A 26138-nucleotide genomic window follows, 5' to 3' on the forward strand; every position below is an offset into this window, starting at 1 on the left:
TGCGTGGGAAGAGGCAGGGAAGCCAGGCACCTGAGTCTTGGAGAGTCACTAGCGTTGGGGCCCAAGTGACAACGGTGCCACAGGGAGGGCCTTGCACACCGATAGCGCTCAGGGTGTGTTGTTTTAAACTGAAGCAGATACACTTAAAGGTTCCGGGTTCCCTGCAAGGATCTGGGTTGAAAGAAAGCAGAGACCCTGAAGGGGGAGGAAAAAAAAGCCTCCTTTCCAAAACATACGGTTTTATTCCTGTACAAAAAGCACACCCTCCTCTTTTTGCGTCCCTCACCCAACCCCCTCGGGGGAACTGTACAAGGTGCGAGAGCGGGGTGGCGGGGCTTGTCTGTCTCCGCACCCCGCCCACAGGCCGAGCTCTGCCCCAGGCCGGTTCAGGTCCCCGGGCACACCGTAGGCTGCCAGGCCGGGCCAGGGGGCCCCCGGCTCACACATACTCCTTGGCAGAGTTGGGCTTGGGGTAGGAGCGGGGTGCACGGTACCCAGCTTTGCTGTCACTCCCGGGACAGGAGCAAGAGAGCAGGGCGCCTCCCAGGATGACCAGAGCCGACCCCGCCCAGCCAATGAAGATGGCAGGACCGAACTCGTACCTATGGAGAGAGGGGGTTAGGGTCAGAAACGCTGCCTTTCCTGGAGGGGGTTCCGGAACTGTCGCCCCTTTAGGAGGCCGGGCTCCCATACTTACTTCAGATTCATGGGGACCAGCGGGTTATAAAAGTCTGTGACAATCTGGTGGCCATACCAGGAACAAGCTACCAAGGCAGCAAGACCTGGGGGAGAGAAAGACCGGCATGTTAGGAGGCCCCAGGCCGGCACCTTGCACGCCTCCACGCTACGACTGGAGAGGAGAGGCGCTGGGCCCTCCTTGGGCCTGCCGCTCACCTGCCACGATGAAAACGATGCCTCCGGTCATGGCTATCCGGGCCTTCTTCACTTTGTCGTCTCCCCCGCAGCTTGTACACTTCATGCCCATCGTGGCCACGAACATGGCCAGGAAGCCCAGCACCAGGGACACCACCATGAGGGCTCGGGTGGCCTGTATGGCCGCTGCGGGGAAGGGGGAAGGACGCCCTCATTCCTGGAAACGCGGGTCGCTGGGCTGGGGCCCCCTGGGCGTCCAAGCCCCGCGCAGCGCCGGGTGGATCCCGCCCCCTCCCGGCTCCGCGGCCTTGCCGCTCCGCCCCGCCCTCCTTCTGCCCTAGGACCCGCCCGGGGCGCGAGGGTTTCGGCGAAACCGCCCCGGCTGGGGAGAGGGGGGGGCAGGGAGGAAGGGGCCCGCGGAGAGGGGCGGCGGCGGCCGGAGCCCCCGCACGGGCCGCAGATATCGGCCCGCGGCCCAGCCCTGACCCCCACTATCGCGGCCACCGGCTCTGTGGCTTCGGCTAATCGGCCGATAAGATTACAGGCCGCAGGCGGCGGCCCTCGTCTGACGGCGCGCACGGCTCCTCCGCGGACCCAGCGCCCTCCGCCCCGAGCCGCCTTTTGTCCGAGAGAAAAGGGCGGGAGACGGAGGCCGCCAGCCGCGCAGGGCGGCGGGGGTAGGAGAGGCCTAGAGGGGGCTGGGCCGCCGGGGGACGAGACCCGGGGAGGCTTGGCTGGGGGGGGGGGGGGCGCAGCCGACGTGCAGCCCCCACCACCCCGCCCCCGGCCCGGTCCGGCCGCTTCCGCGTCCTGCTCCCCGGCAACCCCGGGCGTCGGGCCTCGCGCCCTTGCCCCGCACCCCGCCCGGCGCCCTCGTTCCCCGGGCGCGTCCGCCCCGTCGGCCCCGCGGCCTTACCCGGCAGGGCGAGCACCGAGTCGTACATCTTGCAGCTCATCATGCCGGTGCTCTGCGTGACGCAGTCCATCCACAGCCCCTTGTACATGGCCTGGGCCGTGATGATGTTGTCGCCCGCGTACGAGCTCATCTGCCACTGCGGGATGGCGGTGGCCGCCACCAGGCCCACCCAGCCCAGCAGGGCCAAGGCAAAGCCCAGCAGCTGCAGGCCCGAATTGGCCATCTTCGCCCTCGGAAGAGCCTGGGGACGCCGGGCGGGCGACCCTGCGGTAAAGCAAACCCACCTCGGGGGGGCAGCCCCACAGAAAGAGACGAGTCACCCGAAGAGAAGTTTGGGGTCAAGTGACTGCAGATCTTTTTGTCACCCGAGAAAAACACCAAAAAACAAAAAAACCACACACACACACAAATCGATCCTTCCGGCGGGGCAAGGGTCTCACAGAAGGATCAGGCCACGCCCGGGGACTGGCGGTCGAAAAAGCGATCCCGCGAAGGCCAGGCGGTCCCCTCCGGCGTTCTCCGCGACCCTACCCAGACGGAAGGCGGAGGGGCGGTGTGCGCGCGGTCCCGGGTACTGGAAGCCCCCAAAGTGCCCTGGGCTGTCGGCCTGAGGCTGCAGTGCCCGGTGGCTCGGCGGTGAGCGGGCAGGTGCGGGCGGACAGGTGCGGCGCACCTGAGTATATGTAGGGCGTCAGGGGCGCGCCCCCGCGGGCACCGGGAGCGCGGGGGGGAGGCGGGACCGGAGGGCGGCCGAGGGTGACCTGACGTCACCGAAGGGACACTCACCTGAGCCGGAAGTCCTGGCCCCCACCCCTCCTTGCCCAGGTGAAGAGGAAGAAACCTGAGCCCCAGGGTCACGCCCCTTCTCCTGCCCGGCTTGGATTGCGGGTAGGGAGGAGGCGGCGGCTTCTCTGGAGTTCCCAGCTTGGAGTCAGCCCCTCCAGACTGGACTTCCCTGGGCAGCGGGATGCCCCTTCTCCTCTCCCCGGCAGGTGCGCCTGGGATACTGCGGCCCCAGAGCGGGGGACACCCTGGGCCCCTCGGTTCCGCCCACCCCCACCCCTCCCCTCCGCTGGGACTCTTGGTTTCTACTCTAGGCGCTCTTTGTCCTGCCCTACTTTCGTCCCCACCCCTCTGCTCTTCCTTTTCTTCAGCCGGCTCTCCTAAGCGTCCCCACCTTGGGGAACCCTAGCTCCAGTCCCTCAGAACTGCCCCCCTTCAGCAGCCTCCTTGGAGTCTGCATTCCCAGAACCACCGGCCCAGCAGCACCCCGCCGCCCCGTGCCCCCTGGCCGCCACCCTCCTGTCCCGCCCTCCAGCTGACACCTGGCTCCAGGCCCCGGCCTCCACAGCCCCGTCTTCTTGGCTGTCCATTCCAATCCCTATCCCTGACCTGCCTGGACCCTTGGCACCCCACCTCTAGGGGGTCACTATCCCCCACCTGCGACGAGGGTCCTTCCTAGCAAAAGGAAGAAAGCACTGAGGCCAGAAGTCAGCAGAGGGTGGGGAGCGGGGTCAGGCCTAGGTGACATTCTTGGCCACACCTGTCGCTCCCTTCCCTTGGAGACTTTCCAAACCTGTACTCCACTTTCTCCTTCCCTCCCGTCTTACACACATTTCCCTTTCCTTCTTTCTGAGCCTGGACCTGACTCTGTGCACCCTCTCCATCATGCAGGGCTTCCTCCCTCGGGAGTCTACCTCCCAGCCCCTTCCCTGCCCCCGCGCCCCGCAGCGCCACTCTGCTGCCCCCTTGCCCGGAGTCCTCCCCACCCACCTCTCCGCTCCCAGACCCACATGTTTCCAGCCCCCTCTCCATGTCTATTTTTTCCCTCCACTCTCCCACATTTCCCATTTTTCTTCCTCCTCTCAAACATTTCTCTGTAAGGCTCTCCCTTTTTGATTCATGGTGAGGTGTTGTTTGTTTTTTTTTTTTTAACCTATCTTTTTTTCTTACAATTTATTTTGAGAGAGAGAGAGAGAGAGAGAGAGAATCCCAAGCAGGCTCCACACTGTCAGCCCAGAGCCCGATGTGGCTCGAACCCACAAGAGTGAGATCGTGACTTAAGCCAAAATCAGGAGTCAGAAGCCCAACCAACTGAGCCACCCAGGTGCCCCGAGTTGGGTTTGTTTTTTTTTTTAAGGTGCTTTCCAGCTCCAAAATGTTATGTTTCTCACGTCTGCCTCTTGCCTGCCCACCCCAGCTGCCTCCAAACCCACAGCCCCGTTTCCCCGCTTGTCCTTTTGAAATCTATTCTCCGGAAGTGAACTGGTTTGTTTGTTTCAGACTTGGGTCCCGTTACTTTCTGTTTAAAATCCTTAAAGCAGGGGGCACCTGGGTGGCTCAGTTAATTAAGTGTCTGATTTTGGCTCAGGGCCTGATCTCACGGTTCGTGAGCTCGAGCCCCCTGTCGGGCTCTGAGCTGACGGCGCTGAGTCTGATCCTCTCTCTCTCTGCCCCTCCCCTACTCGTTCCGGGCGCCCGTGCATGCGCGCGCGCGCGCGCTCTCTCTGTCTCTCGCTCTCTCTCAATAAATACACTTAAAAAAATGAAAATAAAACAAAATCCTTAAAAGCCTCCAATGTCTCTCCTCGCTCCAGTGTTGCTACACTGGGCTTGGCAAAATAAATGCCGTGTGTGGCTCGCCGGACTGTGCCTCGGCCGTACGAGCCCTCTCTCTGCTCCCGACGTGTATCTTTTTTACTACTTTCCTTCACACACTCTGTTCTCTACGCCTGGATGCTCTTGTCCCTGTCCCCTCCCCTCCTTCCTCTACCCTGCTGACCGACGCATCCGACTCATCCTTCAGCAATCAGCTGGAGCCTCGCTTCTCCTGGGAAGCCTGACCTGACCACCCCGCCCCAGACTGAGTCATATCCCTCGGTGGATGTGCTCACTCACCGCTACTTGGTGCTTTAACTGCACGACTTCTTATCACAGAAACTATTTACTCGTGTGCCTATTTACTCAGTGTCAGTCTTCCCCTGTCGATGCCTCCGGGTTTATCGCCAATAAATATTTGATGAATGAATGAAAAAATAAACTACAAATTAACGATATTTTCATCCACTGGTTCAACAAATGTTTCCCGAGAGCCCGTATAAATGGCTCCAGACGTTGCTCCGGACGTACAGCTGGAACGACCCAGATGAGGACACTGCCCTCCTCGGGTCACTCGGATGCTAGAGGGAGGAAGCAGACAATAAAGGCATAAACAAGATGCCACATGTTTTCAAGGCAATAAAACAGGGCAATGTGATGAGGTTGGGTCCGCTGGAGGGAGACCTTTCTAGGAAGTGACTAGCAAGGAACCAGCCAAGAGAAAACCATGTTGGGTGAAGAAAGCGGAAAGGGCCGAGAGACCCTGTGTGGATTGCCCCTTTGCGATTTTGTAGTATTCATTTCTTTTTTTTTTTTTTTAATTGTCTTTAACGTTTAATTATTTTTCGGAGAGACGGAATGTGAGCAGGAGATGGGCGGAGAGAGAGGGAGACAGAGAATCCAAAACAGGATGCAGGCTCTGAGCTGTCGGCCCAGAGCCCGACGTGGGGCTCGACCCCACAAACCGTGAGATCATGACCTGAGCCCAAATCAGGCACTTAACCAACTGAGCCACCCAGGTGCTCCTATGGTACTAAGTTTAAAGCAGGAGCTCTCAACCTCAGCACCATTGACCTTTGGGGCCAGATAACTCTTTGTTGCAGGTGACTGTCCTGTTCATTATAGGATACTTAGCATAACATCTTTGACTTCTATTGATTAGATGCCAGGAGAGCCCTCCGCTGAGCCCCAAGGTGACAATCCAAAATGGCTCCAGACGTTGCCGGATGTCGGGGTGACGAGAGGGGCAAAATGGGTCCCGGCGAAGAGCCACCGATTTAAAGCGTGGCCAGGCAGCATCACTGTGGCTGTTTTGCTCTGGTAGCCTCCAGTAAACAGTTGGGTACAAGGAGCGAGTAGACGGATGATTGGACTTGACCACGGTTGGGATTTTGCTAAGGAGAGGAAGGAGTTTGAGGTATTCGCACGAGAGCGCTTTAGGTGTTCGAGCCCGGATGTAAATTGGGTCGTAAGAAGAGTAAACGCAAAAGCCTTGGGCATTAGTGGAAAACTGGGGGTGGATGGTGTGGAGGTGTCTCTCCACGAGGAGAAGGGAGCGAGATACCTGGGAAAATGAGCTGGTCGGCTGGGAGGGGCCTGGGACCGCCGGAAGAGAAAGATGAGGTTCGACACCTACTGATGACAAGAACTTCTAGCAAACAAAGATTAGAAAGGACATTCTTATACCTCGTGAAAAAGTATCAGGCTCACCTCTTTTATTTTCGGGAAAAGGATAAAGAAAGTCACTGTTACCGCTTTTGTTTGGACCAAGTTCTGGAGGTCTTGATTGCTACTACAAAGAAATAAAAGAAGGAGGTGGTGCAATGATTGAAAGGGACAAAATGAAACTGATTTACAGTTATAACTGTATCCTTAGAAAAGCGAATGGAGGGGCGCCCAGGGGGCTCGGCTGGTTGAGCATGCAACTCTTGATTTCGGCTCAGGTCGTGACCTCACGGTTTGTGGGTTCGAGCCCCGCGTCAGGTTCTGCGCTGACAGCACGTTCTGCTTGGGATTCTGTCTCCCTCTCTCTCCTCCCCTCCTCCCTGCTCCTTATCTCTCTCCCTTAAAAAAAAAAAAAAAAAAGGGAATAGAATCGAGAGACACTATTAGTAATTAGTTTCAGCAAGGTTGCTGTATGCGAGATGCAGCTACAAAAAACAAAACAAAACAAAACAAATTGCTAGCATTTTACTACACCAGTAATAACCAACTGGAAAATACAATGTAAAATAACATTCAATTTGCATCAAAATTATAAAGCTCCTAGGAATTAACCAAGTATTGACAAGACCTCAGTGGGAGAAAAAAAACAGTTTAATTCAAATAAAGGACATAGATAACTTGGAAGAATAGAGAAACAGCCCCTGTGCTTATAAATGCGGTGACTTCACATTATAAAGACATCAGTTGTCTCCAGAATAAATAATTTTATATATTACCAGTAAAATCCAATTAAAAAAATATTTCTTTAGAGAGAGCGTGAGCGTGAACGGAGGAGGGGCAGACAGAGAGGAAGATAGCAAGAATCCCAAGCAGGTTCCTCACTGTCAGCATAGAGTCTGATTCAGAGCTCGAACTCTCAAACGGGGAAATCATGACCTGAGCCGAAACCAAGAGTCGGACACTTAGCCGACTGAGCCACCCAGGCGCCCCAAAAAGGAATGAACTCTTGAGATACACAGCAGCATGGATGAATCTCAAAATAATTACGTAGTGAAAGAGGCCAGACCCCCCCCATACATCCTGTATGTCTCCGTTTGCATAAAATTCCAGAAAATGCAAAGTGTTCTAGAAAGAGTGGCACTGGCTGCCTACAGGGGTGAGTGGAAAGGGCTGTAGGGAGGGATTACAAAGAGGTAAAGGAGGGCGCCTGGGTGGCGCAGTTGGTTGGGCGTCCGACTTCAGCCAGGTCACGATCTCGCGGTCCGTGAGTTCGAGCCCCGCTCAGGCTCTGGGCTGATGGCTCAGAGCCTGGAGCCTGTTTCCGATTCTGTGTCTCCCTCTCTCTCTGCCCCTCCCCCGTTCATGCTCTGTCTCTCTGTGTCCCAAAAAAATAAATAAACGTTGAAAAAAAAATTAAAAAAAAAAAAAAAAGAGGTAAAGGAAACCCCGGGGGATGATGGATATGTCCACTATCTTGATGACGGGGATGGTTTCATGGGTGTGGACATCGGTCAAAACTTACCAAATTGTACATTTGAAATATGTGCAGTTTATTGTTTGTGAATTATACCTCAAGAAAGCCGTTAAAAAAAACAAAAACAAAAACATAACTGGGTTCGATCCACTCTAAGCACCATATGAGTGTTCCATTATTCCCCTTCATTAAAACCCTAAGATGTAGATGCTATTATTATCTCCCTTCTCGTTTTACAGATGAGGTATATAAGACACAAAGAGCTTAGGTAACTTTCCCAAGGGCAAAGTTAGCAAGTTGGTCAGGGCACTCAAACTCAGGCAGTGTGAGCCCAGAGTGCATACTTTTTTTTTTTCATGTGTATTTGTTTTTGAGAGAGAGACAGAGCATGAGTGGTGGAGGGGCAGAGAGAAAGGGGGACACAGGATCCGAAGCAGGCTCCAGGCTCCGAGCTGTCGGCACAGAGCCCCACGCGGGGCTCGAACTCACAGACCGTGAGATCAAGACCTGAGCCGAGGTCAGGCGCTCAACCGACTGAGCCCCCCAGGCGCTCCCCAGGGTCCATACTCCTAACTGTGCTGCATCTAGCCGTTTGCTGAGAGGCTGGGGCGGTAACAGAAGCCTCTCGCACTCTCGCACTGCTGATGGACGCAGAGCCCGGGACAGTCAGTCTTCAGAGCAAGCTGGTAGTACTTAGTCAAAGCAGGTGTTAAGTATGCCCTATGACTCAGAAATTCCACTTGTGTAGACAGATATAATTAATAATAGACATACGGACAGGCAGCGATGTCTCTCCCAGAGAAGTTCTCACAGGAAGCGGTAACAAGCCGGGTAGGAAATGTGCGTTGACACGTTCTTTTGTTGCGTTTGGGAACCGCAGGTGACATGGGTGTTCATCAGTGGGACCTCGAGCCACCACGCATCAGACAGAGCATGGAGGAGGATGGAAACCATGGTGCTTACAAGGGCACCTGGGGGGCTCAGTCGGTTAAGCATGGGACTCGTCACTTTGGCTCAGGTCATCGAGTCCCGAGTGGGGCTCTGCACTGATTGCAGGGAGCCTGCTTGGGATTCTCTCTCTCTCTCTCTCTCTCTCTCTCTATCCCTATCCCTCCCCCACTCGTGTTCTCTCTCTCTCTCTCTCTCACACACACACACACTCTCTCTCTCTCTCTCTCTCTCTCTCTATCCCAACCCCACTCGTGTTCTCTCTCTCACACACACACACACACACACACACACACACTCTCTCTCTCTCTCAAAATAAATAAACTAAAAAAAAAACACATAGTGCTTCTGGTCAGTAAGTAGGATCAGAATGAAATATATAACAAGATGCTATTTACATAAATTAGAAATGTTTGCGGGAATGCCAGCTGGTGCAGCCACTCTGGAAAACAGCATGGAGGTTCCTCAAAAAGCTAAAAATAGAACTACCCTATACCCGCCGATTGCACTACTAGGCATTTATCCACGGGATACAGGTGTGCTGTTTCGAAGGGACACACGCACCCCCATGTTTACAGCAGCCCTATCGACAAGAGCCAAAGTCTGGAAAGAGTCCAAATGTCCATCGATGGATGAATGGATAAAGAAGATGAGGTATGTATACACAATGGAGTATTACTCGGCAATCAAAAAGCAGGAGATCTTGCCATTGGCAACTACGTGGATGGAACTGGAGGGTGTTATGCTAAGTGAAATTAGAGAAAGACAAAAATCATATGACTTCACTCATATGAGGACTTTAAGACACACAGAACAGATGAACACAAGGAAGGGAAGCAAAAATAATATAAAAACAGGGAGAGGGGCAAAACAGAAGAGACTCAGAAATATGGAGAACAAACTGAGGGTTGCTGGAGGGGGTGGGGGGGGGAATGGGCTAAGTGGGGGAGGGGCATTAGGGAATCTACTCCTGAAATCATCGCTGCACCATATGCTAACTACTTTGGATGTAAGTTTAAGAAAATAAAAAATAAAATAAAATAAATAATAAAATAGGATTTGTCAAAAAATAAAAATAAAAATAAAGAAATGTTGGCACAGAAAACAACTGATGTTTTGCAAGAGCACAAACACAAGTGAGCATGAAATGCATTGGAATGGCTGCCTTTTGAGGGTGGACAAAGGGAAATGGGTCGTGATTCCAAAAAAAGTTTTGTTTTCCTTTTTTTTTTTTTTTAAGTAAGCTCTATGCCCAAACGTGGGGCTTGAACTCACAACCCTGAGATCAAGAGTCACATACTATACCAACTGAGTCAGCCAGACGCCCCAAAAGAGAATAGCTTTTAAAATAAAAACAAGACGTATGGGGCGTCTGGGTGGCTCAGAGGGTTGAGCATCCAACTTGGGCTCAGGTCATGATCTCACAGTTCGTGAGTTCGAGCCCCGCGTCAGGCTCTGTGCTGACAGCTCGGAGCCTGGAGCCTGCTTCGGATCCTCTGTTCCCCTCTCTCTCTGCCCCTCCCCTGCTCGAACGCGCTCTCTCTCTCTCTCTCTCAAAAGTAAAGATAAACATTTCAAAATAAAATAAAAACAAGACATCAATCAACACAGATAATGCACCAAGAACTGTGTCATTAATTCAATCCTCTGCACCTCAGACCCTGATCTATGGACAAAATGCAGCGAAGGAGCGAACAGGGGAGACGGCATTGCTGAAGCTCGGGAATCCAGGTTGCCTTCCAGAAACTGGAAGCCAAATGGTCCTGTGAAGTAGGAGCAGAAGGTAGTGTGTGTGTGTGTGTGTGTGTGTGTGTGTGTGTGTGTGTGTGGCGGGGGCGTCCTGGCTTTCTCCTGCCCCCTCCCACCTCCATCGCTTACCCATCATGGGCTGAACCCAGCCAGAAGGCAGTGGTCACAGGAGCTTTGGAAACAAAAGCCTGCAGGGATGAACTCCCCGTGGCAGAGGGCAGAGTTTGGGAAGGGCTACAGCTGTCTATCAAGAAGCAAGACACACACACGCATGCACGCACGCACGTGCGCTCCGATGTAAAGCCCCCCCCCCCCCCCCGTGTCATGTGTCTCTCCTCTCCTTCCATCTTCTATCAACAACCCCTTGCTCACCTTCCAGGCCACCTTTCTTTCTCCCTCCCAGCTCTCCTGACTTCTCTCTTGTCTAGAAGGGTCGCTGAGAAGCACCGGAAACACAGCATCTGAATGAGAGCAGGAATGTGCCCTCGTAGAACGGAGCCCAGAACCTCACCTGCTACACTGACTTTCCATCTGCCCCCAGTCTGCGCCCCCCTTTAACCCCTCTGTTCTAGGCACCTTGCTTGGCTTTTCCCCTCCTCCCCTTGTAGCATCCCCGAGTCCTTGGTTCCTCGTTGGCCCTTCCCTGCTTCTATCAATGGCCTCCGCTCCTTTCGGCTCCTAAAGGATTGGTACTCCTCAATGTTGACACTTTAGTTCTTCATCTATGCCCCCTTGGCCAGATAGGTGGAGCCAGTCCCCTGATAGTTCCCTCTTTTGTGCCGGCTCTCCAGCCTGTGCTCTTGGCCATAGGGTCAGACCTTCATTCATTCATTCATTCATTCATTCAACACGTACTGAGTGCCCGCCACTAAGGCTGGGTGCTGGGAGCACAGAGGGAAACAAGGTGAACTTCTATGCTCAAGGCTTAAGTACAGAGGGAAGAAAACAAATGACAATCTACTACGCTGGGGACACGGGGCTTTCTTTCTCTACCCCCGCCCCCCCCAGAGGAAGGCCAAGAAAGGTTTCAGAGAGGAGGTGGGCATTTTTTGAAGGGTGAACAGAAGTCTTCTGGTTTTCCAGATTGAGAGATTCGTACAGCAAAGGCACTCAGGATAGAAATGACAGCATGTGTTCTGGGTACAAGGAGTCAGGTATCGGGCCCCTGGGTGGCTCAGTGGGTTAAGCGTCCAATTTCGGCTCAGGTCATGATCTCCCGGTCTGTGAGTTCCAGCCCCCCTATGGGCTCTGCACTGACAATTCAGAGCCTGCTTGGGATTCTCTCTCTGCCTCTCTTTCTCTGCCCCTGCCCCACTTGTGCTCACTCTCTCAAAATAAATCAATAAGCTTAAAAACAACAACCACCACCAAGGGGTTAGGTATTGCCTAGAACACGAGGGAAAAGAAGGGAAGGTGAGGCAGAGATAAGAAAAGCAGGAGTTTTCACTCTGAAAAGGGGTTTGAATTTGACGTGGGGGCAACAAGGAACCAGAGAGTTTGGGGGCAGGAGTGATGAGGTTGAACTTTTTGCCTTGAACGCCGTCCTCCGCGGCAGGGAAAGTAAGGAGCAGGAGGTTAATGGTGGTCTGGACCAAGGCGGCAGCAAGGCAGGTGGAGAAAATCTGATGAATGTGAATTTAGGAGGTCAGCGCACCAAAGCTGGTAACGCACTGGATAAAGGCGGGAGGAGGGAAGGGGAGGAGGGGAAGGGGCAAGGGAGGAGGAAGCAAGCAGGACCTCCGGGATTCCCCCAGGAGTGACAGGGTGGCCAACGGGACCATCCACTGGGATGAAGAGGTCAGAAGGAAGAGCGGGTGTGGGCATGCTGATGAAGCGAGCCGCCCGGCGCAGGGGGTAGCTGAATACTGACTGGGGTCCGGAGCTCCCGAAGGAGGCCTGGGCTGGATGTAACGAAGCCTTTCCGAGGCGGACCTGCGAGGGACAGGGGGCCAGAGACGACTGTGCCCGGATCCGCTGCGGATCCTCGCTCGCCCCGCAGGTGGTGCTACAGCCCCGCGCTTCGGGGACCCGAGGGCTGCGCGGCGCGTTCCGCGGAACGCGCGGCGCGCCAACACTAGGTCGCGCCCTCCTGGCTGGGGGTTCAGACCCGGAGCGGCCTCTGGAGAGCGTGTCCAAGTCGTCCACGCGGCCGGCACACTGGTGGCGGCTCGGGAACCTCAGGCTGGTGGCGTGACTCGTGTGAACAGCTGTCCCTCAGGCCGCCTCCAGGAGCCAGTGTGCGGAACGGGTGTAGGGGGAGGGCCAGATAGGTGCAGGGGTGCACGGAAGGAGGACCTCCAGGCCCACACACGCCACCCTCTAGGAGCGGAATTTCCTGTCCCCCTCCTCCCACCCGGGCCGTCCCCGCGTGGGAAGCGCGCCTCGGACCCTTTAAGGCTCCATCTCCCTGCCCTCCCCCGCCCGGGACAGGCCGGGACACCCGGGACCTGACATTTGGCATCTCCCAACGTGGGAGCTAAAAATAGCCGCGGGGGGGTTACTCCAGGCCATTGCTCCCCAGCCACCCCGCGCGCCACCTCGCGCGCGCTGCGTCGGGCCGCCAGACTCGTCTCCCGGCCCAGCCTACCTGCCGCATCCCCTCCTCCCGGACCCCGCGGTCCCAACCCGCGGCGCAGGGCACCCAAGTCGCCTCTTCGGCCCCAACCCCGGCTGCGGGGCGGAGTCTCCGCACGCGGCGGGGCGGGGCCGCTGTGTCCTGGGACCCGGTCTCCAAGCTTGCCCGCGGGAGGCGGGCGGGAACCCGCGGGGCGTGTCCCGTCGGGCACGTCGGGGAGGCGTGGTCTCGCCGGCCCCACCCGCTCCCCGGTGCCAAATTCTGAGCACGAGGCTTAGGGAGGGGCGTGGCCTTCTGGGGTGTGCGGGCTCCTGGCCAATGGGTGCTGCGAAGGGCGTGGCCCGTGGGGGCTGCGGGGGCTCTTCGGGTCTCTCCCCCCAGCCCCGCTGCGCCAGATCCCGGGGAGCCCTGCCGCTCTCCGCATCCTTGGCTCGCGGCAGTGGGTCCCGCCAGGCTCGCCCTCCGCGCGGTCGCTCCGGGACGCCCGTCGCCCCGCGCCCTCGGCCCGCCAGGCCGGGACCGCCGACCCCCAGTCGCCTCCCCGTTAACTGCTTCTCCTGCGCCTCGGGTTCTCGAGACAAGATGCCGTCGGGTTTCCAACAGATCGGCTCCGAAGTAGGGTTCAGCATGAGGGGGCGGGACGGGGGCACAGGGCCCTCTTTCTCGGGCTGGGGTCGCCTTTGGGGTCAGCTAGGGGGCGGTCCCTGCGCAGGCGCAGGGGGGAGGGTGGAGGTGGGGGTGGGGGCCTGGCTATTTATACCCCTGCGGGGCAACCCGTGACTGTCGGATTCCAGTCCTTCCAAGAGGCTGAGTGGGTCTCGGGGACAGTTCGGGGACACGGGCCACCACTGGATTTCCCGGGTCCAGGGTTCGCTCCCTTCTCCAGTACGAGGCGCGCTGCGCCGGGATCGGGGACACCCTGCCCTCGATCCAGCTTGAGAAAGCAGATCCAGGCGAGCCGTGCCCTCCTGGAGCTGTCCGTCTGTCCCGGCTCTCTCGGGAAGTTTTTCGAGGACCGGAGGCTCTCCGTGGGCCCCCACCCCCACCCCTGGCCGTCCTCCAGGACGCTGAACTTTCCCTCAGCCCCACGGTTGGTGGAGGGGCTGAGGGGAGTGTCAGCACCCCCCCTCCCCCAGCTCAGGTTTCCGCTTGGAGACAGTCCGTACCGCCAGCGAGCGGCCACCACCGCCACCGCCCCTCACACCACCTTCCCGCCCCCATCCCCTGGGCCTGGCTCCCCCAGGCAGAAGCCGGGCACGGCCCCCCGCCCTTCGTCGGAGCCTGGAGGGGGAAGGGAGGCCGGGGCGGGGACAGAGAAGGCCACCCCAAGGGCCATATGCGGGGAGGAATGACCGCGATGTCCTTTTTGGAATTGTCTTTTGTTGAGCCTGTTGGGCGCCTCCGGGAGCCCGCTGGGGGAGCCCCCAGAGGGGGAGAGGAAAGAGGGCAGAGGCGGATGATAAGGCCCGCTTCGCTTTATCAACCCAGCAGTGTCCGGAATACTGTTAACACTTGACTTTGACTTTCTGACTTTTACTGACAGGTAGGCAAAGCAGGCAACATCACCCCCCCCCCCCCCCCCCCCCCCACAACCCAGTGGAAACCTAGGCTCAGAGTGGGGAAGGGACTCACCCAAGGTCACCCAAATTCCAACTCAAGTCTTAAGGCCAAGCCTGTCCCAAGGTCACAGAGGAATGGTGAGGCCCGAGGTCTTCAAACATTTCTCAGCTTGCTGGACCCAAAGACCCAGTTTTGGTTTTTTGTTTTGTTTTGTTTTCTTTTCTTTTTCATGGCTGATCACTGTTGGGTTCTTCCTACTACTGTTTACACTGAGATCTTTGCTCTATTCCTAATATGGCCCAGTTTCCCTCACCCAACATGTTGGATAGAACCCAGCATCTTAAAGCTCCGGCTGGGCCCGGGCCCCTGGAGGAAAGAAAGGAAGCATGATTCTGTGTGACATGCCTCGTCTCTTCTTCTGCCTACCCAGGACGGGGAGCCCCCACGGCAGCGAGTAACTGGGACCCTGGTCCTCGCCGTGTTCTCTGCTGTGCTTGGCTCCCTCCAGTTTGGCTATAACATTGGGGTCATCAATGCCCCGCAGAAGGTGAGGGGTCTGTGGCTGGCAGGGTGTGGACTGTCTAAACAAGGAGGGCAGGGGACAGCGAGGGACAGCAGAGGGAGACGCCTCTGCAGGCAGTCACTCTTACGCTGTCCCCCCAGGTGATTGAACAGAGCTACAATGAGACGTGGCTGGGGAGGCAGGGGCCGGAGGGACCCAGCTCCATCCCGCCAGGCACCCTCACCACCCTCTGGGCTCTGTCCGTGGCCATCTTTTCTGTGGGCGGCATGATCTCCTCTTTCCTCATTGGTGTCGTCTCTCAGTGGCTGGGAAGGTATGGGCCTGGAGGGCAGGGGTGAGGGACAGGACCAGGGGTCACAGCATGGCACCCTAACTTCCAGCCCCACTCTTTGCCCGTCAGGAAGAGGGCCATGCTGGTCAACAACATCCTGGCGGTGCTGGGGGGCACCCTCATGGGCCTGGCCAATGCCGCTGCGTCCTACGAGATGCTCATTCTCGGACGGTTCCTCATTGGCGCCTACTCAGGTACCGACGGGCGCCACGGCCCTGCCCGGTGCCCTGCTATCTTGTCCGTTCACCATCACTGAACCTGCAGGGGGCAGTGGCCAGCTGCCCTCAGCCCTGTCTTCTTCCCTCTGCCCAGGGCTCACGTCGGGGCTGGTGCCCATGTACGTGGGGGAGATCGCCCCCACTCACTTGCGGGGCGCCTTGGGGACGCTCAACCAACTGGCCATCGTCATTGGCATTCTGATCGCCCAGGTGACCGGGCCAGGCCTTATGAGTGGCTAGGCGGGGGGCGGGGGGCTGGGCGGGGCTCCGGGCTGAATGGCCTGTCCCGTTTCCCACCCTCGTTCCTCAGGTGCTGGGCTTGGAGTCCATGCTGGGCACGGCCACCCTGTGGCCACTACTGCTGGGCATCACGGTGCTGCCTGCCCTCCTGCAGCTGGTCCTGCTGCCCCTGTGCCCGGAAAGCCCCCGCTACCTCTACATCAGCCGGAACCTGGAGGGGCCGGCCAGAAAGAGTGAGCCTGTGCCCCACCTTGCTCGGCCGCCCTCCCAGGCCCCCCCCAGGTCCCCCTCCCTGCCCTCCCTGGCCCCCTCCCCGCCCGCCCGCCCTCTCAGGCCCCACCCTCCTCGCCCCCAGGCCTGAAGCGCCTCACGGGCTGGGCCGACGTGTCTGGAGCGCTGGCTGAGCTGAAGGAGGAGAAGCGGAAGCTGGAGCGTGAGCGGCCGCTGTCCCTGCTCCAGCTCCTGGGCAGCCGCACCCACCGGCAGCCCCTGGCCATCGCTGTCGTGCTGCAGCTGAGTCAGCAGCTGTCGGGCATCAACGCTGTACGCGAGCCGCAGCCTCCGGGAAGGGCAGGGGTCGGGGCCCGGCCCAAGAGGAGGGGAGAAGAAGGGCGCAGGCTCCCTGCGTTCAAACTCGGGTCGGTCGGGCTTGGCGTGGCCACCAGGGGGGAGAGGGTCACCCCTGCCGTCCCCTTCTCTTCTCCGCCGCTCCTAGGTGTTCTACTATTCAACCAGCATCTTCGAGACAGCAGGGGTAGGACGGCCAGCCTACGCCACCATAGGGGCCGGCGTGGTCAACACGGTCTTCACCTTGGTCTCGGTAACTGTGGGCGCCCACCATCGCCTTCGTGTCCCCCGCCAGCCCCCACCCGCCCAGTCCCTCCCCCTCCTGTGCCCGGAGGCCCCCTGCCAAGCCGTGACTCTTCCTCGCAGGTGTTCTTGGTAGAGCGCGCGGGGCGTCGGACCCTCCACCTCCTGGGCCTGGCGGGGATGTGTGGCTGTGCCATCTTGATGACCATAGCTTTGCTGCTGCTGGTGAGGCCTGGGGAGGGGGAGGGAGCCAGCGGCCCAGCCCCAGGGCACCGCCCCGAGGAGCTCTGGGGCCAGCCTCGGGCCAGGACCATGGTCCGCGTTCCCCTGTGTTCCTGCACCTCTTCCTGCTCTGGGAGGAAGCTCGGACAGAACCCTGGCAGCCAGGGAGGAGAGCCACTGTCTAGTTTTAGGAACAACAATTCCTAAGGACCCAGCTTGAGAACCAAGAGAGAACCAACTAGCTTTTCTTTTCTTTTTTTTTTTTTTTGAGAGAGAGAGGGAGAGAGAGCGCAAGCAGGGGAAGGGCAGAGCGAGAGGGAGAGAGAGAATCCCCAGCAGGTTCCACGCTGTCCGTGCAGAGCCCAACGCGGGGCTCGAACCCACAGAACCATGAGATCACGACCCGGGTCGAAATCAAGCGTCAGACGCTTAACGGACTGAGCCACCCCGGCGCCCGGAGAAGCGAGCACCTTGGTAGCTGAGGACGTAGAACATTCTCTCTGCCCTGAATGGAGTAGCAGTTGGGCAGCCAGCTGGATGTCAGTGGTCAGAAACGCTCCAAGACCTGTTCTAACTTAGGGTGGCAGGCTCTTCCGTGAGCTGCTGGGAGGGGTAGATGTCAGTTCTCTGCACTGAGAGCAAAGGAAGATATCCAGAAAGACGGGACCTGAACTCCTTCCTCTCCTTGCCCGTCCCCCAGGAGCGGGTTCCAGCCATGAGCTACGTCTCCATCGCGGCCATCTTTGGCTTCGTGGCATTCTTTGAGATTGGCCCTGGGCCCATCCCCTGGTTCATCGTGGCTGAGCTGTTCAGCCAGGGCCCCCGCCCGGCGGCCATGGCCGTGGCTGGTTTCTCCAACTGGACGTGCAACTTCATCATCGGCATGGGTTTCCAGTACATAGCGGTAGGTGCCCTGCCCCCGTCCCACCTCCTACCCGGTAGGCCAGGGTGGGGCGGGTCCCCGCCAGCCCCCTTGCTTCCTCCGGCCCCACCCCCATCCCCGACCCCAGGGTCGCTCTGGTGGACCACGGGGGCCCTGAAGACCACCTGCTCCACTAGAGTCGAAGGAGACAAGGGAGCTGAAGGGGTAACGACAGAAGGGCCTCCGAGCTGTGGTGTAACCGCAGAGTAACGCGCCCAGCTTCACGTCCACACTGCAGGTGGCTGGGGATCCAAGCTGAGCGGAAACGCTCTGGCCCTCACCATGGTAAAGACGGCGAAAGATTCCGAGAGAGGCTGGGGAGCGGAGAATCCTTTCCTCCCTCCATTCTCACTCCTGGTTGTTCCCCCTGCCCCACGAAGGAACCACCTGCTGTGTGTGTAGCCCCCCCCCCCCCGCCCCGCCCTCCCCTCCGTCAACACCTCTTCCTCCGCCTGTCCAGGAGGCGATGGGTCCATACGTCTTCCTTCTGTTCGCGGTCCTTCTGCTCTGCTTTTTCACCTTCACCTTCCTAAGAGTGCCTGAGACCCGAGGCCGGACATTTGACCAGATCTCTGCCGACTTCCGCCGGACGCCCTCCCTCTTAGAGCAGGAGGTGAAGCCCAGCACGGAACTGGAGTACTTGGGGCCGGACGATGAGAATGACTGAGGGGCCTGGCAGGGGCGGGAGGGCCGTGCTCTCGCCCACCCCCACCCCCACCCGGACCCCCTCCTCACCTGTGCACTTTAACCCTCTCTTCCCTGTTACTTCCAGGGCGGAGGAGCCCCTGCAGCCTGGGGGGGGGGGGTCGGGAAGCTGGAGGGAAGGGCGGTCTTGGCAACGCCTCATTCCCCTCGTGTGACTCGTGGATTATTGATGTGGTGTGATTAGGCTGTGGCCGTCAGGGTGGGCCTTCTCCCGCCTCGCCCCCTCCTTCCTCCGTGGCCCACCCCACCCACCCCCCACCCTCCGCTCCAGAAGACGTGGCTCCCTTGCTAGAGAAGGGGGGCTGCAGGGAGGGGAGGCCCGGGGACCGTTTAGTGGGCAGACTGAAGCAGAGAGGACTGGAGCCGCGGCCCCTGCCACCTCGGACTCGCCCTCCTCCTCTGGCACTTTGCTCTGAGTTCTTGCCTCATAGACTCCGGGCCAAGCGGGTCTGGTTTCGACCCCTCCCAGAGGACGCCCCCTCCCAGGGCCTACGCTCCCCTCTCCTGGCAGGCTCAGCCCTCTGGGCCCAACCTTCTGGGGCAAGAGGGGAGCACGGGCCAACGCGCGGGGAGAGGGGGCCCTGCTCTGGTCTCTTCTCCCGTCCCGAAGGGTGTTGTACCCACAAGCTTTTGACCAACTAAGGGAAAGAGGAATTTGAAAGGCGGCCTGTAAACAGGGGGTGGGAGGAGCCTTTCGATATTTTTGTATATGTTTGGAAAAGGGGCAGGGAGAAGGAACCAAAGGTCTGTTGTACGACGTGTATATAGGAGACGCAGACATAAAGTCGCCGTACAAGACGCGCGTCCTGTCGTGGGGGTGCCCGAGGACCGGCTGGACAGCGAGCACAGCTCCCCTCCCCCCCGCCGTCTCGCTCACCCTGCCTTAGCTCAAGGCCAAAGAATCCTCCATAGGCCGTCACTCCGCCCCCACTTGTTTCTAGTCATGGTTTTAAAAAACACAAAACACACACCCGACATGGGGACTGAACCCATGGCCCTGAGATCAAGAGTCACACGCTCTACACCGAGCCTGCTGGGCGCTCCCAGTCATTGCTCTTATCGATGGCGAATGAGCAGTAAGTTGGAGCCGAAAGCGCCACAGCTGCTCTCAGGACTTTCCAGACCGTTCATCCTGCAGGAGAGACACCGGCCCCAGGTTACAGATGGGAAAGGGACTCTCACGGGCCAGAGACGCCAGGAGGAGGGCTCAAGGCCTGGCCCCGCCTCCCCTTCCACGGGGCCTTAGCAGTGATTCTCCACAGAAAAGAGGCAGAGACAAGACCACAGAAAAGCCTGTTTTCGTTTTTACTGGAGGCTCAGGTGGTACATGACGGTTCATAAAATGGCTTCAGAGGGACGGGCTGGAAGGGAGACGAAAAATAAACTGGGTGGGAAAGAAAACAACCAGGAGGAGGGAAGGGCCGGCTGGTTCCTTCTCAGCCTGATTCAGGGGAGGGCGGTGGGGCCTCTGAACAAGAAGGCTGGGTCCCTTCCCTCCACCCACGGTGGGAGGGAGAGAAAGCAAAAGGCGGTTGTTTGGGCCCTCCTGAGTCTCAAGGAAAAGGGGAAAGCCGCTGTTTCGATGTCAGGAACTGGGGGGAGGGGGTGCTGGGGGGGGGGTACAGAGCAGTTGCAAAAACTGGCAGATAACCTGAGAGAGAGAAACGGATAAATCGTGAGTGGGGACTCCTCAGGCACAGCGCCCCACCGCCCGGCGCCGGGGCCGCCGCTCACCAGATGATAGCTCTACGTGTCCTTCGAGTTGGGGTCACTCCAGTATGGTGGTGGGGGGCTCCCCACTGTTGATGGGGGCTGAGGTCTAGAGAGAACAGGGGCGGTCAGCCCCCGACCCCAGCCTTCTCGCACGCACCCTTTTTCTTTCCACTCCTCCCCAGCTCACACCCACCAGCGGCCGCAGTGGCTCCAAGCAGCGCAAGAGAGGGGTCTGCAGGGGCTTGGGGTCGGGGGGGGGGGGGGGGCCCCTGGGCTGCGCGGCCTGGAGGATGGGGGGGGCTTGCAGTCTGGGCCCTCTGGTTCAGGTGGGGGGCGGGGCTGGGTGAGGGGGAAGGGAAAGAGGGCGAGTGGGCCCCAGCCTCTCCTCTTACCTGCCGCCCCCCACCCCCCAAGCGGCCCAGGTGCTCACCTCCGGGGCTGGGGGCTGCCTGGGTCCGGGCGGCTGCTGCCGCCGCCGCTGGAAGTAGGGCCGGTTTCGTGGGCGCTGGGGCTCGGGCCGGGACCCGTCCGCGGGGCCCTGGCTGGGCTTGGTCTCACCATCCCCACCTTCTGTGGTAGGCTGCTGGGGTGGCCTGGGGCGGAAAGGCCTGGGGAGAGGAGCAGGGGGGCCGTGGGGGGAGCAGGGACCCAGTGGGCCCCACCTCCCTCCCTCCCTCCCTCCCTCCCTCCCGGGGCTCCCCCAGCAGAGGGGGACCGCGGTGCCTCCCCATGCGGCGCCCCCGCCCCAGGAGCCAGGCTTCCAACGCCCTCCCCCACCGGGCCCCTTATCAGCCATCACGGAGCTGCCAGCCCCTCGCCGCCAGCTCCCGATTCTCCTAGAACTTGGCTCTTCCCCCTTCCCGGGAGGGCCCAATGCCGGACAGCAGAGGGAAGACAGCCCCAGAGAGGGACTCTCACCTTCGGTACCTAGGCCGGAATCTGGGTGGGGGGACCCGCTCGTCTCCCTGCTGTTGGTTCCCCTCCAATGGGGAGGTCTCTTTGGGCTCCACCCCATCGGTGCCCTAGGAACACACGAAGGCCTGGGGGAGCCTGGGGAACGAGGTCGCCCGGCGCCGGGCGTCGGCGGCCCTTCCCAGCCCCCCGGGGGTCTCTGTTCTCGCCGGCGCCCTTCCCGGGGTGGTAGCGGCTTCCACGTCCCCAGGCCCCCTCACCTCTATAGGCTGCTGCTGGTTGGGGGGCCGAGGGCCTCTCACAAAGCGCCGTCGGTAGAAGAAGGGGGGCGGGCGCCGCCGCCTGGGCCTCTGCCCGGAGTCCTCGGCGCGCTCCCCTTCGCTGCCTGGCTCCGTCCCGCCCGACGGGGCCTCGGCCACCGTGGGCGGCGGGGCGGCCGGGCGCGGCCGGGGGATGAAGCGGCGGAACCGGCGTCGGTTGGGGGCGTAGCGGCTGCCCTTGACTGGCACGCCCCCCGGCCCAGTTACGTTCGCAGCTTCGGCGCCCTGGGGAGGGGGCGGGGAGCGCGCCGTGAGACCCTGGCCCAGCCACACGCGGTCCCGAACCTCCTTCTCCGCGTCCCGCTTCCCTCCGGCTCCTGCCTCCCCCGGGGAAGGAAAGAGCGGCTCCCGGACCCTCGGGGGGTGGGGGCCGGACGACAGACGCCGGCAAGTGCTGGGTGCAGGACGGAGAAGCCCGGAGGTCACCGGGTGCGGGGCAGGGATGCGGTCTGGAGGCCCCGGGCTAACGGGCCCCGTCCCCCGCCGCCGCCGCCGCCCGAACCTTCTCTCCCTCCACGACATCGAACTCCACCGTCTCCCCGTCGCCCACGCTGCGCAGGAACTTCCTGGGGTTGTTTCTTTTAATGGCCGTCTGGGAGGGGAAAGGCCACGGGAAGGTGAGGGCAGCGGGCCCGCGGCCTCCCTCCCCCCACCCCCGCCGGGTCCGCCACCCCATTTCTCGGTCTTCAGCACCTTCCTTCCTCGTGGCCGGGCCACAGGGTGAGCGCGGAGGCAGGCCCAGCTTAGCTGGGGAGAAGCCGCGAACTAGGGCCTCCCGGCGGCCTGTGCCCTCAGCACCGCCCCAGGGCGCACTCCGTCCTCCCTTCGCCCCGCAGGGGTTTCCGAAAGGGAGGCCAGAGACTAGAACTCAAGGCAGAACTCACAGCGGAGGCGTCCGAAGTGGCAAAGTGGGTAAAACGCGCCGCGCCTCTTACCCGGGAGCTCCGGCCGCCACGGCAGCGGTTCTCAAACTGGGGCCGCATCAGCATCACCTGGAGAGCTCGTTCCAACAGGTGGGCGGGCTCCTCCCCCGAGCCTGACTGATTCGGCACGTCTGGGGTGGGGCCCGAGAATCTGGCCGCCAGGTGATGCTGCTGCCGCGGCCGCACTTTGAGAACCAGCGCACCCAAGTATCGCTAGCCTGGGTCCTTTGCCTCTGAACACTGCCTAGGATTCCTTCTTGTGTCAACGCGATGTAGGTAGTGAGCATGCCGTGACCAGAGGGCAACAAGTTGCTTCTCACAAAGACACCCTGACACAAGCGGGGCCCATGGTGGTTAACACAGGCACCTGAGGCGGGTGGAGGGGGACCATTTCCTGCGGGGCACGCTGTGCGAGGGGAAGGCAGGAGAAACGCTGTGTGCGGCTAAGGATTATGAGACGGGCCTTCCAGGAGAGGGTGGGTTCTCCCCCCACCCAAAGACGCCCCAGCACTTACCTGGTGAACAAAGACATCCTCCTTGGTGTCATTCCTGCGGAACAGGAGGGGTTGTTGGGGGGGTGACCTTGGTGAGGCCTCCCCAGCTGTCTGTTCCTCAAAGCAGCAGGCCAGCATCCCCTGGCTTCTTGGGGGTACACAGGACCCATGGGGGGACAGGAGCTGGAAGCTCCAAAAACCTCCCTGAAAAGCCTGGGCTTTGTAAGGGCGGGGGGGAGGGGGTGCAAAGTCACCTTGAAGCAGCTGGGCCAGCTCTTACCTGCAGAGGACGCAACCCTCCACCCCAGGGGCACCGTAGGACCTGGCAGGACTGGGCGTAACTGTCCCCGGCCAGCACCCCCTCTGTTCCAACCCCCATCCCGGCTGGAAAATCCCCGTGTCTTCCCTCCTACAGTCAAGGAGGAAGGTGGGGTGTGGGCGGAGGAGCAGAATATGTCTGAGAAGGGGACAACTTGTCAAGAGCCTGCTCTGAACATCCCCAAGACTTTATTCTCGCCCTCAGCCCAGAGGGGAACCCCAGGGTCAGGCCCCCACTCAACACACCCAGGGACCGAGGGTGAGAAACAAGATCATACTCGATCCTTCTCTCTGCCTGCTCGCCCGTTACCCCAGTTTAGCCTAGCATCCCACGGCGGGGAGGGGAGAACGCAAAGGTTTTCCTTCAGAACCTCCCGGGAGTCCTCAGTTTCCAGAATTAGGGAGGGATCCTTCCCTAGATCAAATGTTCTAGCTTTAAAGCACTTGGATCTGTACAAAGGTCAGCCTGCTAAGAGGGAACTGGGGCCTCCCAGGAGGGCTGGGCTGGGCAGGGTGCCCGGGCTGGGGAAGGGCCCGCTGGGGGAGACCTGGCTCTGCTCACAATCAGCCACCACAGTCGCTCCCAGCAGCCCAACCAAAGAGAAGCAGCAGCGGCCGCCTCTGTCTGCGGGGGGCTGGCTTCCTGCCTCGGCCCCAGCCCCCAGCCGGCACCGGCCTCCGGCCCGGCCCGGGGCCGTCAGGTGGGGGATTCAAATGAGCCAGCAGCCCTTTCTAAGGGCGGTGAGTCAGGGGACCGTGATGGGAGCCGCCCTGCATGGGAAACGAGTGAGGACTCCAGCCCCGAGCCCCCCGAGGCGCAGACAGCAGGTACATTCGGCCCCAGAGGTGAAGCAAACCAAAGCACAAGGTGAGACAGACGAGCAGCGGGAGGCCCGGAGCCAGGTTGGCCAAGTTCCTAGATCATTAACTCTCTGCTGCCCTTGAAGATTCCCAGGCGGCTCCATCCCGCCCACGTTTGTGCTGTGGTTAAAGACTTTCAACCAGCGTCAGCTGGACACTGCAACCACGTGCCTCGGCAGGGGTAGAGATGGGGCTGGGAAGGTGTCCAGCCCCACAGGCCAGTCTGGAAAACACCCGTCCCCCCACCCCCCCCCCCCACACACCTGGGGTTCTCAGATACCTGTTGATGAATCCGTAACCGTTCCGGACGTTGAACCACTTGACGGTGCCCAGGACCTGGATCGCTGCCAGGCAGAAGCACAGTGGGGACAAGAAGATGGGGGGAAGAGAGAGTTGGACTCAGTTTGGAGGCACTCCAGATCCAACCTACCTCCCCATGACCTATGAAGCGCCACTTGAAGCCACCAGTTTCGCCCAGTGGCTTCAAGGCAATCCTGACCCGGTTCCCCCAAATTGAAGCGCCCGTACAGCAGGGCTCAGGCCTTCGTGACCTTTCCATCCCTACTTCCTGTTCCTCGTGAGCTACAAATCCGGGTCCTTCGCCTAGAACTAGGTACTCACCAGGCCCACCGAGTCCTGCCCTAGGGGTTCCTAGCGCACCTGCTGCCCGGGCTGAGTCAACCAGGCCAAGTCTCCCGCCGCGGGGACGTGCCCCGGACCCTAGCAGGACCCGCCCACCGCGCCCTTGCTGCCGGGGAGGCGCGGCAGGACTTCCCACCAGGGGCACACGCTCGGGTCAGCTGCCCCCGGCCCAGCTAGTCCTTCGAGCCTCCGGGGCCAGGCCCGCCTTCGGCTTTCTGGGTTCTGTGGGCTCCACGACACTCCTCCCCCAGCCCGTCGACACCCTCAGAGCCGCTCTGGCACGCGCCCCCCCCCTCACCCAGCACCGGCTTGTCCGCCTGACTCCGGGCCGGGGTCGCGGGGGTCCCCGAGGCTGCCGTCGCCGGGTTGCCCGGGGTGCGGGGACCCTGCGCCGAGGGGGTCCCGGCGGCGGGGCCCGAGGCGGCTCCGACCCCGCCGCCTGCCCCGCCGCCTGCTTTCTGTGGCTCCCCCGCGGGCACCGGTACCACCACCGCTACCACCCCTGCCGCCGTCGCGGGCACCGTCGCCGCGGTCGCCACCGCTGCCGCCTCCGCCTCGCTCATCCCGCCGGGTCCAGTACCGGCCCCCGCCGCCGCCGCCGCCGCCACCGCCTCCTCCGCCGCCGCCACCGCCCCGGCCCCTCCCCCCGGCTCGCAAACCCGTCGCCCCGCTCGGTCCTCGCGCCCCGAGCCTCGCCCGCACGCCGGCAGCGGGCCCCGGGACGAGGCCAATCGCAGCCCGCAGCCGCGGCGCGCGCAGGCCCCGCCTGCCGCCCCCGGGCCAATCCCAGCGGAGCAGCCCCCCGCCCCGGCCCGCACGCCGGCCACGCCTCCCGGGCTTCGCAAGGAGGCCGAGACCCGGGGCTGGCCACCTCGTAAGTACACCTGGGCCCCGCCCCGAGGACGTCACGTGACCTCCCCGCCCCAGCCCATTGGCCGACGGCCCCTTTCCCCTCCCCCTCCGCCCCTTTCCACCGGCCGCGGGAAATCAAACGGGCTGGTCGCGCCCCAACCGCCACCTGGCCTGTGCGCGCAGGGCGGGGCGGGGGGCGCAGCTTCGGGGTTGCCCCTGACGACCCGGGTGCGCGGCCGGCGCCGGCAGCCTCCGCTCCGGCTGCGCGCCGCACCGCTCATCCGCGCCCTCGAGACGGCACGTGCCCGCACACCGCCTCCTGCCGGCCCGGGGGATGCCCCGCACGCCCCGGGCCGGGGTCCCCGCCCTCCGAGCGAGCCTCCAGGCGCCGCGGAAGAACGACTCTCCCAGCTCGCAATTGCTCCCACTTTTATTTTTGAGGTGGGACGCACGGAGAGCGGAATGCACGACTCCGTTGTCCGCGCAGTCAGCGCCCTAAAGGAGAGAGCTCCCCCGAGCCCTTTCCAGGCCTCCCCGGCCTCCCCAAGGACCGTCGCCGCCGTGATGTCCGGCTCCCCGCAGCTTCCCCCGCCTTCCTTCTTTGCCTGCACCTGCGCTTGCCGCCACCTAGAACGCACCTCCGTGATTTGCAGAGCAACCTTTTCAAGTACCGGCTGACCTCTCACTCCTCACCATCACGTCACCCTTTCCTTTTCTCGGGGCGTTTTTGAAAATATGAGCGTATCTCGCCCTGTGCCCCAGCTGCGCTGGACG

The 26138-nt window shown here is 60.7% G+C and overlaps 3 protein-coding genes and 1 long non-coding RNA gene across 4 annotated transcripts; 1 reads left to right on the forward strand and 3 right to left on the reverse strand.

Moving 5' to 3' along the window:
• Positions 1-222: 222 nt before the first annotated feature.
• CLDN7 (claudin 7) lies at positions 223-2439 on the reverse strand. Its single transcript, XM_030296141.1, has 4 exons — positions 1790-2439; positions 895-1059; positions 698-782; positions 223-602 (listed from the first exon to the last, which is right to left on the reverse strand). Exons 1-4 carry the CDS (start codon positions 2010-2012, stop codon positions 440-442), a joined length of 636 nt encoding a protein of 211 aa, XP_030152001.1. The 5' UTR covers positions 2013-2439; the 3' UTR covers positions 223-439.
• A 2386-nt stretch (positions 2440-4825) lies between these two features.
• Positions 4826-10671, reverse strand: LOC115501706. Its single transcript, XR_003964885.1, has 2 exons — positions 10596-10671; positions 4826-4968 (listed from the first exon to the last, which is right to left on the reverse strand). It is a non-coding gene; the product is annotated as an uncharacterized LOC115501706 (long non-coding RNA).
• Positions 10672-13296: 2625 nt separating this feature from the next.
• On the forward strand, positions 13297-19127 carry SLC2A4 (solute carrier family 2 member 4). The gene is made up of 11 exons (XM_030296542.1): positions 13297-13413; positions 14789-14905; positions 15022-15194; positions 15282-15406; positions 15525-15640; positions 15741-15903; positions 16026-16213; positions 16386-16490; positions 16604-16705; positions 17403-17606; positions 18085-19127. The coding sequence occupies exons 1-11, from the start codon at positions 13381-13383 to the stop codon at positions 18289-18291; spliced, it is 1533 nt and encodes a 510-aa protein (XP_030152402.1). The 5' UTR covers positions 13297-13380; the 3' UTR covers positions 18292-19127.
• Positions 18485-25075, reverse strand: YBX2 (Y-box binding protein 2). The gene is made up of 9 exons (XM_030296543.1): positions 24811-25075; positions 24151-24214; positions 22713-22746; positions 21777-21866; positions 21215-21499; positions 20961-21064; positions 20473-20650; positions 20064-20148; positions 18485-19980 (listed from the first exon to the last, which is right to left on the reverse strand). Exons 1-8 carry the CDS (start codon positions 25073-25075, stop codon positions 20098-20100), a joined length of 1071 nt encoding a protein of 356 aa, XP_030152403.1. The 3' UTR covers positions 18485-19980; positions 20064-20097.
• Positions 25076-26138: the final 1063 nt, after the last annotated feature.

This window comes from Lynx canadensis, chromosome E1 (assembly GCF_007474595.2).
Source record: "Lynx canadensis isolate LIC74 chromosome E1, mLynCan4.pri.v2, whole genome shotgun sequence".
In the NCBI taxonomy this organism is placed as follows: Eukaryota; Metazoa; Chordata; class Mammalia; order Carnivora; family Felidae; genus Lynx; species Lynx canadensis.